Source organism: Microcebus murinus, chromosome 12 (genome assembly GCF_040939455.1).
Source record: "Microcebus murinus isolate Inina chromosome 12, M.murinus_Inina_mat1.0, whole genome shotgun sequence".
Taxonomy (NCBI): Eukaryota; Metazoa; Chordata; class Mammalia; order Primates; family Cheirogaleidae; genus Microcebus; species Microcebus murinus.
The window spans coordinates 93469015-93487191 of NC_134115.1; the positions used below are offsets into that span (position 1 = coordinate 93469015).

General features: G+C 56.6%; 2 protein-coding genes and 1 long non-coding RNA gene across 4 annotated transcripts in view; 1 reads left to right on the top strand and 2 right to left on the bottom strand.

Annotated features, from left to right (window-relative positions):
* SEC16A (SEC16 homolog A, endoplasmic reticulum export factor) overlaps window positions 1–1397 on the bottom strand; it is a 38912-nt gene extending 37515 nt beyond the window's left edge. Inside the window, exon 1 of one of the 2 annotated variants that reach the window (XM_012782037.3) lies at window positions 1066–1397. The gene's annotated coding sequence lies outside the window, so the exon portion shown is untranslated. Of the gene's footprint in view, window positions 1–385; window positions 533–1065 lie in introns of those variants that run through there. The other variant, XM_012782036.3, reaches the window with a different exon arrangement.
* LOC105880783 (uncharacterized) lies at window positions 1076–9950 on the top strand. Its single transcript, XR_012922161.1, has 2 exons — window positions 1076–1158; window positions 8299–9950. It is a non-coding gene; the product is annotated as an uncharacterized LOC105880783 (long non-coding RNA).
* Window positions 9951–14642: 4692 nt separating this feature from the next.
* Window positions 14643–18177, bottom strand: part of NOTCH1 (notch receptor 1) — a 42545-nt gene continuing 39010 nt past the window's right edge. Inside the window, exons 32-34 of the mRNA XM_076008450.1 lie at window positions 17287–17434; window positions 17098–17195; window positions 14643–16275 (exon numbers count right to left, since the gene is read on the bottom strand). Of these exons, the coding sequence (XP_075864565.1) occupies window positions 14776–16275; window positions 17098–17195; window positions 17287–17434 (1746 nt within the window). The 3' untranslated portion in view covers window positions 14643–14775. The remainder of the gene's footprint in view (window positions 16276–17097; window positions 17196–17286; window positions 17435–18177) is intronic.

Sequence of the window (18177 nt, forward strand, 5' to 3'; positions counted from 1 at the left end):
CAGCCGCGACGTCAGCGCGCGCCACGCCCCTCGGCGCATCCGCCCCGCCCCGCCCCTGCCCTCGTTCAGGCCTTCACCGCCCGGCCCCTTGGCCCCGCCCCTTGCCTGCGTTCGTCCTTCACCGCCACATCCCTTGGTCCCTCCCCATTGGCCCTGCCCCTCGCCACGCCTGTCCCCCGCCCACATATGACCCCGCCCCTTGCTGCGCCCGTCCGGCGTTCGTCCGCCTCCTCAGCCCTTGACCCCGCCCCCCGCTAGCGTCCGTCCACCGCCTCAGCCCTTGGCCCCGCCCCCCGCCAGCGTCCGTCCACCGCCTCAGCCCTTGGCCCCGCCCCCCGCCAGCGTCCGTCCACCGCCTCAGCCCTTGGCCCCGCCCCTCGCCCACCTGCCCGGACCGAGCGCGCAGAGGCCGCCCGGGCCGTGGCCCTGGTTGCGCTGGCTCTTTGTCCTAGTCTTTTTCGTTTTAGGATGTGAGAAGACACGAAATTCTTCAACCAAAGCCCCAAGGCAAGAATCCGTCTACGGGACTGATGCCAGCAGGATCTCGCAGCGAGGACGGCTACTTGGCGGGCCGAGACCTGCGCGCGGCCCTTACGCGTGCGCGCTCCTCCCATTCTTCCGTTGGCCACGGAGCCCGGCGGGCGGAGGGCGACTGCGCACGCGCAGCGCCGCTGACGGCCGATTGCGCCTGCGCGCATCTCGGCAGGGCGCGCGCTGGTTGCCTGGTTACGGCTTTCGGCTTCTGGCTCGGGTCTGGCGCTCTGAGCGGGTTTTAAGCTTCGGCAGCCCCCTGTGGAGCGTCGCGGGGCGTCCCCGCCCAGGCGGGGAGCCCGGCCCGCAGGCGCCCGCCTGCACTGCGCACGCGGCCGGGTCTCGTGAGCCGCGCCGGGACTGTCCACTCTTCGTCTGTCGCGTCCTCCGCGCCGGCCCACCCCGGCCCGAGCGCTTGGCCCTGTCGAGCGGACGCCAGTGTGGAGCGAGCCCCGGCGCTTGGGCGGCCCCCGAGCTCCCCAGAGACCCGGCGAGGCTGGTGGGGTCAGCCTCCGGCCCCTCCCGTCGCCTTACCTGGTCCCCGGTGCCACCCAGGCCGGGCGCCGTCTAAGCCCTGCCGAAGAGGCGGGTGCTGTCGTTTGTATCCTCATCTTCGGAGTTGGAAAGGTAGGCTCGGCAGGTGAGGATGCGGGCAACCAGGCCGGCCCACTCACCTGCACACCTGCCTGGCAAGGAGCCGGGAGAGCAGCGGCCTGTCCTCAGCTCCTTCCGGCGGGCAGGCGCGCCATTCATTGCATGGCGCCAGGCTGAGCTCCCAGGGCCGGCTGAGGCCCCCCCGGGGTGGGAGGCACGCTGGTCTCGGAGGGACCAGGATTCTGGGGAAGGAGGGAGTGTGGTTTGTATGCCACGATGGCAGATGCCCAGGCGATGCGGGGAGAGTTCAGCCCCGCTGACGTGGCAGGGGGGCCGCTCTGCTAAGCTAATATTTGCTTTTCAGGAGTCAGGTTCCCAACCTGTTTCAACACAGAGTTAAGGAACACGTGGTAGGGCTCAGCCCTGGGCCACCTAGGAGAGGCATTAGTGACACCAGCCCCTACCACCCTTGATCCACTTCCCTGGTGGTGGAGGTGCTCTGTAATCACTTTGTCCACAAAACATTCCCGAAAGAGTCAGAGGAACAGAGAGGCAAAGCTTGGACTCTCTCAGACTCAGGGCTAGCTCTTTTTTGCTCTCAAGTTGAATTCAGAGAGCCCTAGAGCTGGGAGCCTAGGACTTGTCCTTCTGGTGTCCTGGGAGGCCATGTGGCCCTGCCCTGGTGGCCTCTGACTTGGAGAGACCATAAGCTGCAGAAACCCACCTTGCCCTGGGAATAAAATGCAAGGTCTCTAAGCCCCAGGGCAGGACTCCCAGGGCAGGAATGTTGAAAAGGCAGCATTGTCTTGAGACCTAGAGGTGACTTTAAGGAAAGTAGTGAGTCAGCAAAGTCCCCTGCAAGGGCCTTGGGCTACCTTTCTTCCCCTGTTTTCTCCCTAATCTTAAGAGTGGAGACAGCCAATCTGTCCTGGCATGGAGTAGAAGGCTCTTGCATCCTACAGGCAAGCCCATCAAGCCTCTGGGCCATAGACCTGCCGCTTTAAGGCCCAGCCTGACACCTAGATGCTGTGTGTTCTTTGTCAGCTTCGGTCCTCATGTCTGAGATGAGGCAGGGTGAGCACCTGGACAGTTGGTGACTGAAATGGGGTGCCGTTGGTATTTATGCCAGGACAAGAGGCATTAACTGGGACTGTGTGGGGCAAACAGGGATGTAGGGTCACTCTGGCCGCAGAACATGCAGGGCCTGCGCCTAGAAGGTGCCCTGCCGCCATGGCTGTCATTCCTGGTTAGGCTTCCCTTTAGCTGCAATGTCCACTGGTCTCTCCATTCTCCCAATCCCCCCACTCCCCAGCTCACACGTGGAGTTTGGAAACAAATATCATCACCTCCCTGAAGCTCCCCTAGGTGGGCCGGGAACAAAGTTCCGTGACCACCGCTGTGGAACGTTGTGCAGAGCACACAGGACACAGGGCTTGTGTACATCGAGGTTGTGCCAGAAACCTTGCCACCCATGAGGGAGGGGCAGCAGTCACAGTGAGGGCAGGATGGCCCTTCCCTGTGAGCCTCTGCCGCTCACTCCTACCGGGTGTAAAGTAGCAGCCACAAGTGGTGGTTGTGGTTTGTGGAGTTTGCGGGGCAGGCCGGTTCCACGCCTGGCCCTGTGTTCAGCCCCTGGCACAGCCTCTCGGGCCGGGACGCAGAAGCTGCAGAGGAAGCAGGTTGGGAGGCAGAGGTAGCTGTGCCTTAGAGCTTGTTCTCGGCATCTGTTCAGCAGGCGCCTGCAGCGTGGGGCCCTGTCTGTGTGCCACCCAGGTTGGCTGGAGGGCGGCCAGGTGGAGTGTGAGGAGACGGAGGCACCTCTGGGGCGTGGTGGGCAGTGTGCAGGAAGCCCCAGGCCTCTGGCCTCCATGTGCTCGAGGTCACAAGGGAAGGCCTGCCAAGCACACGGCACAGGGCCTCAGACAGGTGCCCATGTTGTCACTGCTCTTACTCATCTCTGAGCCTCTGTGCGTGCTTGCTGGGGGCATGGAGCAAGCTAGCACGTCTGCTCTGTCCGGGCCTTTCCAGGGCTGATGTGGTACTGAAGGGAAGCCCAACCCTGGCAGATGTTCCCCTGCATGGGCTGCAGGTGAACGGGGCCCCAAAGCCCCTCCTCCACCCAGGTGTACAGCCTTGGGCAAGCTACCTGGGCTCTCCCAGCCTCTGTTTCCTCGCTCATTAAGGAAGGTGATGGTCTCTCCCTGTCCTGGGCCACCTCTGAGGACTTCCTGAAACCATCCTCACAGGATGGCAAGGGGGAGGCCCAGGCCAGGCGTGCAGTGTGTCGACCGCATTACCCGCAGCCTCGCGGTCGGCGTGAGCATGGCACTCTTCCACCTCCAGCATCCTGAAACGTGCTTGGCGCAGAGTAGGTCTCAGAGAGCGTTTCTCTTGAATCATTGTGCCAAGTACTAACCATGTAAGATGATGAATAAGCAACAAAGACAAAGTAGAAAGCACGAGACAGATACCAATTCACACCAACTCGGCCACAGATCCTTGGAGCTGCAGGAAGAACTGCCTGGTGTCCCTTTAGCAGTGGTGGCCCTGGACCAACCCTGGGAGTCTTCCTTCCCCAAACTGCATACAGACGTTAGCTGAGCCCCTGCCACGTGCCAGGCACTGCTAGGAGCCGGGCTGGCCCCTGGGAGCATGGTCCCTGGACAGCGGCAGGTGGGCCTGGTGCAGGTGTGTGTGTGGGACTTGGTGTGCAGGTGGGGGGCGGCCTGGTACAGGCCAGGTGGGGCAGTGCAGTGGCTGCTGGGGAGGGGCAGGAATGAGGGACAAGATTGCTTCTCTGTCTGAAGTGGGCAGTCTATATGAAGCTTCTGCAGGGCAAGGGGCCAGGCGTGGGTGACGTGGGTTCTATAGGCCCTGCTAAGGGATTTGCATGGAAGCAAGGGAAGCTTCTGGAGGTTTTTCAGCCAGGAATGACCTCCCAATCAGTTTGGCCTCCCGTAGGTCTCTGGCTAGGCACTAGGGAGAGCCAGGGGCCCAGGAGGTGGTCTTGGTGTGCCCCAGGCAAGAGACAAGTGTTCTGGGACTGGACTGGTGGGTTGAGCTGTGCTCTGGGTGACCTCCAAGGGCAGAGACCCAGCTCTCTTGGTGCAGCTGCACCTGTACCTGTAGCCCCCAGCACAGCACAGGGGCTCACACACATCAGCCAAGTAGATAAGCCCAACAGGAAGGCAAGAGGCCTAAACATTGGGTGGTGATTTAAGTTGGTTAGGGAAGAGAAGAAGCCCCAGGTGTAGCTGGGAATAGCTCCAGTATCTGCTGCTAGGCTGGCCACAGCATTAACTCCTGGCAAGGTGACTGACAAGCTCCTCCCTGAGCATCTGTTTCTCCGTCTGAAAGATGACAAGGCTGGATGACATAGGCTCTACAGGTCCTCCCAGTCCTCTGAGGGGAGGTGACCCACCCATATGGTTATCAGGACATGGACCTGGGAGTCACAGGGCTCCAGCTGTGATGGGTGAACGTGGCGAAGTCACTTAACCCCTTTGAGCCTAAGCTTCCTTACCTGCAGAGCAGGGCAATGCTGTGGAGGACAGGCATGGTGGCTCAAGCTTATAATCCCAGCGCTTTGGAAGGCCAAGGTGGGACAATCACTTGAGGCCAGGAGTTTCAGGCCACCCTGGGCAACATGGTGAGACCCTGTCTCTACAAAAAATGAAAATAAAATTTTGAAAAAGACGCTGCTTTGACAGTTGTCATCATCACTAAAAGTGGAGGAAATAATAATGCTGTCGAAAGGGATGAACGTGAGCCTTAGGTGAGGCACTTGTAAAACTTGGAGCCTCACCTAAAGTCTCCAGGGGACAAGGTCAGGGGCGGGGAGCCTTTTCATGTTGGAAGCCACATTAATTTAGCTGTAATCAAATAAGGCTGCATTCAAGTAACTTCAATTAGATATACTTAGAAATGTACATCATTTTGTAAAAGTCTAATTACTAAATGATTTCAAAAAATGAAAATGATCATATTTGTTAATTTTAAAGTTAAGTAACCTTTTAATGACTTTGTTGTGTCTGCTTTTTGTTGGAAATTATTTGAATATTTGGTTGTAGCATGGAGGTCTGCAGTTTCAGTTGATTCTCTAGGTGGGTGTCAGTCATCTGTGACCTCAAGGGCGTCTTGATCTGGGTCAGGTGGGAGAATGTAGATTCGCAGCAATCAGTGGCTGAAAAGCAAGAGCATTTTTCAGGCGTGTTGCTGGAGGCCTGGGTATTCCACTGCTTTTTTCCACATTTCATTTGGATCTTTCTTAGCATCAAACAATGACTTTAAAATACCATCTACTGAGAGCTCAGTCAATTCCATCTGTAGTTCTTTAGGTGCCTTCGTGATATCAACTCGGTGAGGCTGAAATGCTAATTTGGGTGTGACATCACTGTTCTCAAAGTCAGTGAACCTGTCATTGTATTTTCCAATTAATAGGTCTATAACAGCTGCGTATACTTCAAATGATTCGTATATATCATCCTGCTAATCAGTGACCTTTGTTAACTGCGGAAAATGTTCATCTGAAATTTCCTTTTGAAGAAGAAGTATTTTGAAAAAGACAGCTTTTTTTGAAATGCTTGGATTTTTTGCCGCGTGTCATACATGGACTTAATCTTTACCTGGCAAAGAAATATCCAAGTTGCTTTGATTTGACATCATATCACACAGAAATACTGTATTCCTATAGAAATCTTCTTTCAATAATTCACTTTGCTGATTATGTTCTTCATAAAATTCAACTATCTGTTCTTGCAGAGATGAAATTTTGGCTGACCCCCGTCCCTAAGATAGCCAACACACTTTAGAATGATACAACAAATCCACACTGAATACTTCATTGTTCAATTTTAGCATGTTACAAAACTCATGCTGCCCTGTGGCACTTGCACCAATACAGTTAACAATACTTATAACTTGTTGCAAAGTGTCACTTAAAATAGCTTTAGCACAGAGATTTTGCTGATGCAAGACACAATGAGTGTATGCTTATACGTACACTCACTAAATTTACCAAATTCAGTCCAACTTCACATTTATCTTGAAAGTTGTTGAAGATCATCTATTCCCCATTTTTTGTTCCCAAGAGTGCCCAAAGTCAAGTAACTTTTCGTAGCAAAGAAAATCTTGTTATGACCCAAATGAAATGTTGCATGAAGTTGTTCTGTTAAGTTGAAGGCTAATTCATACTGCTGATCAGTTATGTTTCTCCTTGAAAGAGGCAATTGTTTGTACTTTGAGACGTTATCAGGGTCTAAGCATCCTACAACTTGGACAGTGCATTCTATCACAATTCCTACATCACTGAATGGCATCCCTTTTTTCCCCTGAGTATATAAGCTACTTTATAAGTCGAGTCAGTGGCATTATTTCCAGGTCTTATTGCTGCTTGAAAGAACTGTCTTTGCTTTTGCTTTTCATCTTTTAATTTCTGCAATACAACCTTTTGTGCCTCTCCCTCTAATTTAAAATATTTGTGGTCCTTATGAGTGTTAATAATGCTGATGAGCATTGAATTTCTTTAATGGTGATACTGGAGTATCACAAAGCAAGCAAATCATCTTCTTTTGTTTGTTTGTTCTCTTGGTCTTCTTTGACTTGATGGACTGTTAAGCAGACGGAATTAAAAAATACTGTCAAGCTGTGCAACTATTCACAAATTCCACTTCAAACAGAAACACAGTGCACCATTGTAAAAGGCTGATAACTGACTGGCGTACTCAACTCCCATAAACTCTTTTTTTTTTTTTAGTTTTTTTTTTTTTAATTTCAGCATATTATGGGGGTACAGATGTTAAGGTTATGTATATTGCCCATGCCCCCCAAGTCAGAGCTTCAAGCATGACCATCCCCCAAACATTGCACATATCACTCATTGTGTTTGTATATACCAAGGGTCCTCAAACTTTTTAAACAGGGGGCCAGTTCACTGTCCCTCAGACTGTTGGAGAGTGTGCACTGTGGGCCTGGGATGAGTCGGCTGCTAAGCAGGACAGGCAGCTGCAGCAAAACACCCTGCAGGCCGGATAAATGTCCTAGGTGGGCGGCATGTGGCCTGCAGGCCGTAGTTTGAGGACGCCTGGTATATACCCATCCCCTCCTCCCCCCACCCACCTGCCCGACACCTGATAAATGTTATTTCTGTATGTCCACTTAGGTGTTGATCCGTTAATACCAATTTGTGGTGCTGGTTTTTCCATTCTTGAGATACTTCACTTAACAGACTGGGTTCCAGCTCTATCCAGGAAAATACAAGAGGTGCTATATCACCATTGTTTCTTAAAGCTGAATAGTACTCCATGGTATACATATACCACATTTTATTAATCCACTCATGTATTGATGGGCACTTGGATTGTTTCTACAACTTTGCAATTGTGAATTGTGCTGCTATAAACATTCGAGTGCAGGTGTCTTTTTTGTAGAGTGTCATTTGATCTTTTGGGTAGATGCCCAGTAGTGGGATTGCTGGATCAAATGGTAGATCTACTTGTATTGCTTTAAGGTATCTCCATATTGCTTTCCACAGAGGTTGAACTAGTTTGCAGTCCCACCAGCAGTGTAGGAGTGTTCCTATCTCTCTGTATCCACGCCAACATTTATTGTTTGGACCCCCATAAACTCTTGCCAACCAGCCTCGTACAGTAGTGACGCCAGTCAGGTGGGGGAAGTTAGAAGTAAATTATGAGCATAGGAGCTGTCAATTTGGCTCTTGTGGCTTCCTAATGTTCTAATTGTGCCGGTCACTCTGGGAGGATTATTTTGTTGAAACTTATTTTATTCTTTGGTGTTTTGAATACATTCATTTTAAAAACAAAATAAAAATATAAAAGACAAAAATGTATTAATAAAAATAAAAGGATTTGTTCTGTAAAATTTGGATCCAGGCCTCGCTTACAGACCTAGAAGGCCACAGTAAGGCCACAAGTTCCCCACCCCTGGGCCAGGCATTGCCAAAGGGGCACTTGCGGGGTGCCGCCACTAGGGGGCGGCAGAGAGCTGCCTTAGTTGTCGGGCTGGGCCGCCCAGGGCCGCTCCGGGCTCTGCAACAGGAGCCCTTGGGCTCCTTCGGGATCTGGTCCCACTGCAGCCAGAGGAAGGTGTTGGCTCCCCCAGCACCCCCAGTCTGCAGCCTTCCTCCAGCGATACCTCTGCACTTTTGCGGCGCAGGGTTTACCGAAGACAGCAGGTGCTTCGCCAGTGCTCCTGGAGCTGACTGTATTGGAATGACAGAGAATGCTGCTTTTTCAAGCTCTGTGGTTGAACCCCACCACTATGTTGCTCTGTAACATAGAGGCTCTGTGTTCTGTTTCATCTCACCTCCACGGGCGCCACTGGTGGGCAGCGTGGCCAGGTGTGGCCGGGGAGGATGTCGCTCCAGGTCAGTACCCTTTCTCTTCCCAGTAAGGAAACAAGTTGGTAGGGAAGAAATGAGTCACTCAAGGTTACACACTTTTCTAAGGCTTTTTTGTTTTTTGGTTTTTTTTTTTTTAAGATATTAGGAACAATCCACAAGTTCAAGGTTGTGTAAAGAACACCAAAAATCTGTGTCGGAGGCACTTCACACATTCGGCGCCTGTTGTGCGTGAGCAGAGCTGTGGTCGAGCAGACTTGCAACCCCCTGGAGCCTGGGTTTCTCTGTCTGAATGTGTGATGGGAACAGCGCCTGTTGAAGGGCTGCTGCCGGGCCTAGAAAGGTCCCCTCTCTGCCCACAAGGACACTAATGTACAGTTACCTCCAGCCCAACAGCTGCCAAGTGGAAGGTGGAAACACAAAACAACAAAAGTCAGGAATGACATCGGGGTGGACTAGCGTGGCACCACTCAAGCCATCTTTACACTGCAGATGCAAGGAACAGCATCTCCCAGAATGTGTCCCGCTGGCCCAAGAATAGGTCCATTTGGGAAACCCTGCACATACCGTAGAGACTCCTGCTACCCACGAGTCCTCAGGGCCTGAGAAGTCCTGCAGTGGAGATCCTGTTTCTCCCAGACCCAGGGCTTCCCAAACCCATGAACCTCCACCAGTCACTCTTTGGGATACGGTCGCCTAGCGGCCAAGCTGGATCACCCTGTCTAGGTTTCATTTCAAATTAGTTTTGCAGAATAACATATTGGTGTTTTGCCAAGGACTTCTGTTGGGGGCAGTCCCTGAGAAGCCACATGTGGAGCTCTCCCTCTTTGGTCTGTGTGACAGCCCCATCCCTCCTGCAGAGCTCCTCGGGTGGTTTGTGGATTGGGCCAGGCCACAGTTGGTCCACAGTGAGATTCAGAACCACACAGAATGAGAATCAGCTCCACCGCTGGGCACACAGTCTAGTTCCACGGGCGATTCCTGGAAGGGAGACTTTGTGGGTGAAGGAAGCAGTGGGCTGTTGACCCTTTGAGCAGCCGAAGGGCTACAACCCTCCCCTCCTGCACCGGGCAGCCCTGCCCAGGGCTGAACCTGTGGCTGTGGTGGTGTGTCCCTGCAGGCGCCTTCTCTGCTTTGGCAACGACACGGAGCCAGACACACGCCATGATGTGCCTTGTGTTTTCCTCACTGGAGACAGGTGCCTGGAGGTCCCCTTGACATTTTTTTGAGGTCTAAGCCTGCACTCTCCAACACAGTAGCCGTGAGATTCATGCGGTCACTGGCCTCCGAAAATACCAAGGTGTGCTATGAGTGAAATGCACACTGGATTTCAAAGACATGGTCCAAAAAAAACCCCAAACAATGTAAAATATCACATTCGAATATTTATATTGGTTACGTGTGGAAATGACCCATATTTTGGTATATTGGATTAACTAAGATGTGTTATTAAAATAAGCTCCATGTGTGTCTTGCTTACCTCTTTGACGTGGCTACTGAAGTATTTAGAATCACATGCTTGGTTTCGATTGTCTTTCTGCTGGACAGAGCTGCTCTCAAGCGTCCTGAGGCATCGAAGGAAGCTTCTCTTCCTCCCCGTCTCACCAGCAGTCATGAAGGAAGGGAGCCGCAGGGCGGGGGCAACTCTTGTGTTGACACCCTGTGTCTCGAGTATGGACAGCTGCAGGCTGACAGATCCCAGGGGTGTGAGCACCGAGGAAGGGACAGTGCCTGGGAGCCAGCAGCGATGTCTGGACCTGCTGGCTGGTGCTGCCGGGGTTGCGGCCCTGGGACAGGTGTAGGGCACCCAGGAGGTAACCTGGACGTGTGTGAGTTTGCTCGGCCGCTGTAACAAAGTACCACAGACTGGGGACTCCAGCGACAGCAATGGGTTCTCTCTCGGCCCCAGAGGCTGGACTCCCAAGATCAAGGTGTCAGCAGGGTCGGGCCCTTCTGAGGCCTCCGTCCTTGGCCTGCAGATGCTGTCTTCTCCCTGAGCCTTGATGGTGACATGGCCCTGCCATTGTACCCGTGTGCGTCCTACTCTCCACTCCTGGCGAGGACACCAGTCCTGTTGGATTGGGGTCCACCCTCATGAGCTCACTTCAGTGACCTCTGTAAAGGCCTCATCTCCAAATGCAGTCACATTCCGAGGTCGTGGGGATTAGGGCTTCAACATAAGAATGTGGGGGGGGGGGGAGGACACAGTTCAACCCAAAGCAGAATCCTCAAGCCAGGGGCATCTTGGCTGAGTTTGGCTCCCGGGGAAGCGCCTGAAGGGCTGTGTCCTCCCTGGGGGGCCGCGAGTGGCCGGGCGGGAGCTGTTCTGAGGTGGAGGCTGGCAGAGCAGCTGGCTCGGGCTGTGCTGTCCAGTTAGGGCTGGAGCGGGTGTGGGACCTGGGAACACACAGGCATGTCTCAGGCCTCCTTTGGGGCTGCTGTGGCCTCCCCCCGCCAGGGGCCTGGGTCACTGTGGTGGGGGGGTCTGGAGGACAAGGTGCCCGCCGTGGTGGGTGCAGCCAGTTGCCCACTGCTTCTGGAAGGAGTGGCGCCTCTGCAGCCGTCACCGACCGTTTGCATCTGCTTTGCGTTTAGCCCCTGTGATGGTTCTGCTGGGACCGGGGCAGGGCCCCATTTTCAGCTCACGCAGTTTAAACACCAGAGACCCCTCACTCCTCTGTAGGGTTCCTCCTGGCTCTCGGGGGCCCCGCTGACGTTGGGGAGCTGAGATGTTCTCCTGAAAACCAGGGCGTCCCGTGAGCCCCACCCTGCTGCGTCTGTGGGAACGAACACCGTGGGAGTTCAAACACTGCTGGAAGTCCTTTCATTTTAAGAATAATGTATTGAGGCGAGAGCCACAGAACATAAAATTAACCGCTTCAAAGAGTCCAGTGGCATTTAGTGCATTTGTGGTGCTGTGCAACCACCACCTCTCCCTAGTTCCAGAATATTCCACCATTCCAAGTAAAACCCCACAGCTGCTAGGCATTCACTCCGCATTCCCCTGCCCAGGGAACCGCCAATCTGCTCCCTGTCCCTGTGGATTTGACTGTTGCAGACTTTGCATGCAAATGGAATTACACGTCACATGGCCTTGCGTGTCTGGCTTTTGTCACAGAGCATGTTCCCAAGTCTGTCCCGCTGGAGTGCTTGTCGGGGCTGCCTCCTTCCGATGGCAGAAGAATACTCCACGCATGTGAAACGGGGGACGGGCGGATGCAGAGAAAGAGATGATGGCGGGGCGTTGACTCCTGTGACTGAGGGGCTGACAAGTCCACGGTCTGCAGCCGCAAGCTGGGGACCCGGTGGTGTGAGGCCCGGTCTGGAGGCCAGCTGGCTTGAGGCCCGAGAAGGGCCGATGTTTCAGTTCGAGTGCAAAGGCAGGAAAAGGCCGATATCCCCACTCAGGCAGGCAGGCAGGCAGGCAGGAGTTCTCCCGTGTTTGGCCTTTTGGTTCTATTCAGGCCTTCAGTGGATGGGCTGAGCCACCCACACAGGGGAGGGCGGCCGCCCCGCTCAGTCTCTGCATTTCGATGCTGAGCTCGTCCGGACGCACGCAGGCGTTGGGCTGCGTCGTTCACCATCCCGCGTGCACAGACCCCGGCAGCCGGCGGCCTGCGTTTCCGCTGTTGTGGATGCTGCTGCAGACAAGCAGACACAGGGACTGGAGCCGCTGTTTGCGCTTCTCCTGAGCCCGCACCTAACCTGCGAGCGCGGTTTTGGTGCCGGGCGTTCTCTGGGCAGGATCCAGGCTGGGTCCAGCCCCTTTAAAGACCAGGCAGGCCACTCACGGTAACTCGAGTGTGCCCCCATGTGTCTTGGCACCAGCACCATGCCAGGGAGAAACGGAGCACCCACACGTGCTGGGGGGGTCTCGGGTCACATGTGTCCTTGGACAGGCCCGGGCAGGTGGCACTCTGCAGTTGAGAGGGGACCTCAGACTCCCTGGTGGAGTGGGGCCAGGCCGAGAGGCCCACACTTGCGCTGGGCTGCCAGCTCTGCCAGGGCCTGGACTCCCAGGGGCACGGCCATAGGTCCACACTGAGTCTGCCCTGGTCCGCCGCCTTTGGCTCATGGAAACTTCCAGACTCACTACACAGTGCCCCGTGCTGCCCTGATCAGATGTTTCCACAGTTCCCTTCCCCTCTTGCTGGGGCCGCCTTCCTAACTGTGGTCTCCAGCCCACCGAGGGGCCTGGACGCTGCCTTGAGACTCCTCCCTAGCCTGCCCAGGGCCCCCCGTGGGCCATCCCCAGGGTAGGTGGCGCCTTCACCCCCCTGTGGCCCAGAGGGACGCAAGAGCCCTGAGCTGTCAGGAGGGCCACATTCATTCCCAGGTGTCCTGAGCTGTGTTGTCACCCCAGAAAGAGTCCCCTCAGATGAGGCTGCTAGACCCCTTACCCCCACTGCTGCGTCCCCACTTCCCTTCACAGGCCTGGCCCGTGCAGGCTGCAGACACTCGTGGACCTTCTGGGGACACTGTGGTCCCTGACACCTCCATGGGCCAGGCCTGGGCACCCTCTCCGCCACTCCCATCAGAAGGGGCCCAAAGCCCGGCCCCCTGAACAGGACAGTCCTCCCTCCGTCCCTGCCAGAAAGTGAGCCGAAGGCAACAGCCGAGTTTAGCAAAATCTGAATGACCATCATCATTTTTATTGCAAATCAGTTAACAAAAAGGATGAAAAAAAATACATCATTTTCATTATCTACAGTTCCGCATGTAGATAACTGTTTTTTTAAAAAGTTTCCTTTTTCTGTAAACTACACTCTATTTTATAAAACACAGTAAGAATCAATACCTTGGGATGTGTCTGGTCATGCCCACTAGGGATGGCACTCGATCACCCCCCGCAAGACGGGGAGACGCTGCCCTGAGGAGGGGGGCACTGCCCCCAGCACCCCCCATGCACGTGGCAGGGCCCGGCCTGTGCTCCCAGGAGCTGCTGCAGCCACGTGGGCCACAGGGCCGGGGTGCACGGAGCTGAGCCATATTCTGATATCCCTCATCAGCATGACACACGACACAGACTTGTTCATTTAGATTTTTTAAACAAAATCCACCTTTAAAAATGTATTTACAGACATTTATTTTGCCACAGGCTTATACTTGATATCGCAAGGATCTGCCCCTCCCCTGGGCCAGCACCCCCAGACCGGAGGGTGGCCGCCCTCCGGGAGCAGGCTCCCCGCCTCCCCCACAGACAGCCAGCAGGGCCGCTGGGAGACCAGAGGACACAGCCCACGGCTTTCCAGAGCCTCCTGTAGGCTGGTCTGGCACGTCTCCTACAAAAACAGGAGCCAACAGCAGTCAGGTCCCGGGAGCCGGGGCCCAGGCCGTGACAGTCCATCTCCTGCTGAACCTGCAAGATGCCGTGCAGGCCGAGATGCTGAGCCCCCACCAGGCGTCCCAGGCAGCGCCTCTCCACGGAAGAGCGCAGGGCTCCTCCACAGGCGCCCCAGGTGGGCGCCCTGGGTCCACGCCCGACCTGTGTCTACACACGGTGCTTAGATACGAAGAAGGGGGACCGGAGTGGTTCTGGAGGGAACAAGACTCGCGAGACCAATGGACAGCTACGTAATACTGAACCTGAAACAAAGATTCATGACCGGTACCATGGAATGTAGTCTTGGCGGACGGACCCCAAGAGCACATCGTCAAAGAGCATGCTTTAAAAACATCTTCAGAAAAACACCAAAACATCTAATCCACATCATTTTACTTAAGCTTCCTATTTTAGATGCAAATCGATCCACATGCCGAAAAAGTGTGGATCTGTCCTTTGCGTGTCTCTAGATGGATCTTCTCGAAGAGGGCGGCATCTGGGGAGAGGGCCGCGGGCCGGGCGCCCGGGAGCTTTTTGGACGATGCTTGTTCAGACCTCCCTTCTCCAACATCATTTCTTTTTGGATTATGAAAATAAGAAATCAATAAATAAATGGCATTTATAAATCATGAATCTTTGTTTATATTTTACAAACACGTAAAGAATCTTTATCCTAAGTAGAAAAATCGTGATTCTGAGAACTAGTTTATTTTCTTGGAACAGATAAAAGCTTCTACCTGGAACCATAGAAAATAGTACATATAAATAAAAAGGCAGTATTTTTTTGTGTAAAATAAAAGTACATAAATAAATACTAAAAAAAAAACAAAAACGAAATTTAAGTCCTTGTTCTCTTATTTTTGTATAAAAACACGTTTTTTAAAAAGGCTCCCGTGGTCGGCCGCGGCTCGGATGCAGACGCCCAGCGGGGCTTGGGAAAGGAAGCCGGGTCCCGGGGGGCGGCGGCTGTTTACTTGAAGGCCTCCGGAATGTGGGCGATCTGGGACTGCATGCTGGTGGGCGGGCTGGAGACGCCCTCGGACCAGTCGGAGACGTTGGAATGCGGGGATGAGCTGGACCACTGGTCGGGGGACTCTGGGGACGGGGTGAGGAAGGGGTGCTCGGGGACCTGCAGCTGGTGGCTGGGGGTGTTGTCCACGGGCGAGGAGGAGTAGCTGTGCTGCGAGGGGGGCGTCAGGAACTGAGCCGTGGTCATGGGCGGGGCCAGCGAGGATGGCAGTGACGTGGGCAGGGCCAGGCCCTCCGGGGGCAGGACAGTGTGCATTGTCAGGCTGCTGGGGCCCAGCGGCTGCACGTCCGCCTGGCTCGGCTCCCCGCCCAGGAAGCTCCGGCCCAGGTGGCCACTGGCCGCTGAGCTCACACCGAGATGCGGCTGTGGCTGCGGTGGTGGCGGCGGCTGCAGGTTCTGCTGTTGCTGCATGTTCGGCGGCTGCAGGTTCTGCTGCTGCATCTGTAAGTTTTGCTGCTGCACCTGCTGGGCCTGCCCCAGGTGAGGCTGGGTGGCCAGCCGAGTGTTGGGCAGGCCCTGGTAGCTCATCATCTGGGACAGGGTGCTGGCAGCCAGGCTGCCGTGCAGCGGGCCCACCATGCCGTGCTGGAGGGCGGGGGCCTGCGTGCTCAGGGCGCCCCCCGGGGCCACGCTCCCTCGCAGCGGGTTGTACTGGTTGGGCACCATGCCGTTCTGCAGCCGAGACAGCCACTCACACTGGCCGTTCAAGCCGGCGGCCCCACCCACGCTGAAATTCAAGGCCCCTCCGCCGCCGCCGGAGCCCAGGACCGTGCCTGTGCTGGAGGCCACGGGCAGGTGGGAGAGGCGTGGGGGGCCGGCCTCGAAGGCCAGCCGGCCGCCCCCGCCCAGCACTGCCATCTCGGGCTTGGCTGCCACGTTCAGGTGGCCGATGCCCAGGTGGGCGTCAGGCATGCCAGGCAGGTGGTTGACAGGCATGGACGGAGACGGCTGGAACGGGGAGGGCAGGAGGGGCGGCGAGGCCACGTCCGACAAGTAGCCGTGGGGCGACTCGAGGGAGTCCACAGGCGACAGCAGGCTGGAGCTGTCCAGCAGGCAGCCCTTGCCGTCCTGGGACTTCTTCCTCCGCGCCTTCAGGTCCTTGGCCTCCTTGCTGCCGCAGGCCAGGCCTTTGGTGCTGGGCTTGCGGGCCTTCTTGCCCTGCACGGCCGGCTTGAGGTTGCCCAGGTAGCCGTTGGGCGAGCAGAGCGGGGGCGACAGGGTGGGCGTGCCCCCCAGGGTGGCGCCGTGCAGCTGGGGGCTGCGCACCAGGTTGTACTCGTCCAGCAGCCGCACGATGTCGTGGTGCATGCGCTCCTGCGCAATGTCACGCGGCAGGCGGTCCATGTGGTCCGTGATGTCCCGGTTGGCGAAGTGGTCCAGCAGCACCTTGGCGGTCTCATAGCTGCCCTCTCGGGCGGCCAGGAACAGGGGCGTCTCCTCCTGGGGACACGGGCACGGGGCAGGTGAGGTGAGGGGGACCCTGGGGACCCTCCCGATGCTCTGTCGCCAGGGGGAGCGGCGGTTCGACTCCCACCTCCCCCGCGGAGGCAGGAAGCTCATCGTGACCCTGGCCCAGCATCCTACAGCTACCTAGCCTGGCTCATTCTCAACGTTCAAGCCTTGAATGCACCTCCCAAAACCCTCCCAGAGGTGGCCTGTGCGACCTCCTATCTAATCAGTAGGACTCCAAGGTGGGGAGAGTGTCACACACCCCATTAAAAACCTAACAAACTGTGGTCCTCTTTCCCTCTGCCTCCAAAAATGCAAACAAAACCACGCTGCAGCCTCTCAGGGCCTGGAGATCCCTGGGTGGTACCTCAGCACCAGGGAAGGTGTCCCTGTCCAGACGGTCACCAAGCCACCCCAGGGTCTACTCTCTCTCCTGGTTCTCTTCCGTACCGTGGACGTGCCACGCGTGTCCAGGAGGCTGCTGAGTGGGGAGTGAGGAGCATCCACCACAGTCTGGACGCCCCTCTGAGTTCCTGGGCTCCATCTACCCCACTCTGGCCGCTGGCACCTCGGGCTTGGTGTGCCTGCGCCCAACACCACCCCCTGGTGCCCAATGCCTGCTGCGTCCCCTCACCCAGGCAGAAGAGTCCCCAGCAGGAGGTCCCGGTGGGCGTGCGTGTGGGGCGCCCGGCCCTGCGTGCAGACATCGTAAGCACAGGAAGGGAGGGAGCACTGGCAGGCGCCCCAGGCCCCTTGCTGCGACCTGCGACCTCAGTGACCCTCGCCGCACACCTCCTCCCCTTAGCAACTCACCTTGTTGTTCTGCATGTCCTTGTTGGCCCCGTTCTTCAGGAGCACGACGGCCGCGTCCACGTTGTTCACGGCGGCAGCCCAGTGCAGCGCCGACTTGCCTGCGCGGGGGAAGCAGAGAGAGGTGGGTCGGGGGCACGCCGGGCGGCTGCCGTGTCCCACCCCCACGGGCCAGGCTGCGGCCTGGCGTACCCAGGTCGTCCACGGCGTTGACGTCGGCGTGCGAGTTGATGAGGTCCTCCAGCATGCCCTCCACGGCCAGGCGGGCGGCCAGGATCAGCGGCGTGGTGCCGTCATGCATGCGGGCGTCCAGGTCTGTGGCTCGGTTCCTGATCAGGATCTGGGGGACAGGAGGGACGCGGGCAAACGTGAGCCCAGTGCCTGGACCCCGGGCCCCGCTGCCCTTCTGGACACAGACCAGACCCCTCCTGAGACGGGCACGGCCCTGGCAAGACACAACACCATGGGGCCGATCCCACCCCATGGGCGGGGCCGCGCTGCCCACACAGGCCAGCCGCCGGTGCCCACGCGTGGCCTCTGGCTCATGACTATTTCTAAAACAGGGGGGCTGGGTTGCTGCCCAGCCATGGGGGGCACAGATAGCACGGGAATCCTGGCGCTCTGGCCACAGCCACCCAGAGCCGCCGAGCTGCCTTGGCCCCGGCAGGATGGCAGGCAGCCCTTCCCACGCAGCCTGAGCGCAGCCTCGGGCTGAAGGGAGGGGCGTCTCTGCCGGTGGGTGAAAAAAGCCAGCGCCCACTGACGTGCAGCGCCAGCCCGATTCTCCCACAGCCCCTGGGAATTTGCGCCGCAACGTGCGGAAAGGCCGTCCAGAGAGGCGCAGGGCAGACACAGGGCCTGCCCCTGGGGCTCTGCTCGATTTTCCTTTCTCGGAATCTCAATCTCTTATTTCTGCAGAATGGCAACGTTTTACTCAGGAAATTATTGAACCGAACGGTGGGGGCTGACTCCCCAGGCTCACGCCCCGTCTGAACCTGCTGCCCAGAGCCCAGGGACCCCCGCAGGGCTGACGCCAGGGGAGCCCCTACCAGGGACGCGCCTGGAGCCCCAGCAATCAGACCT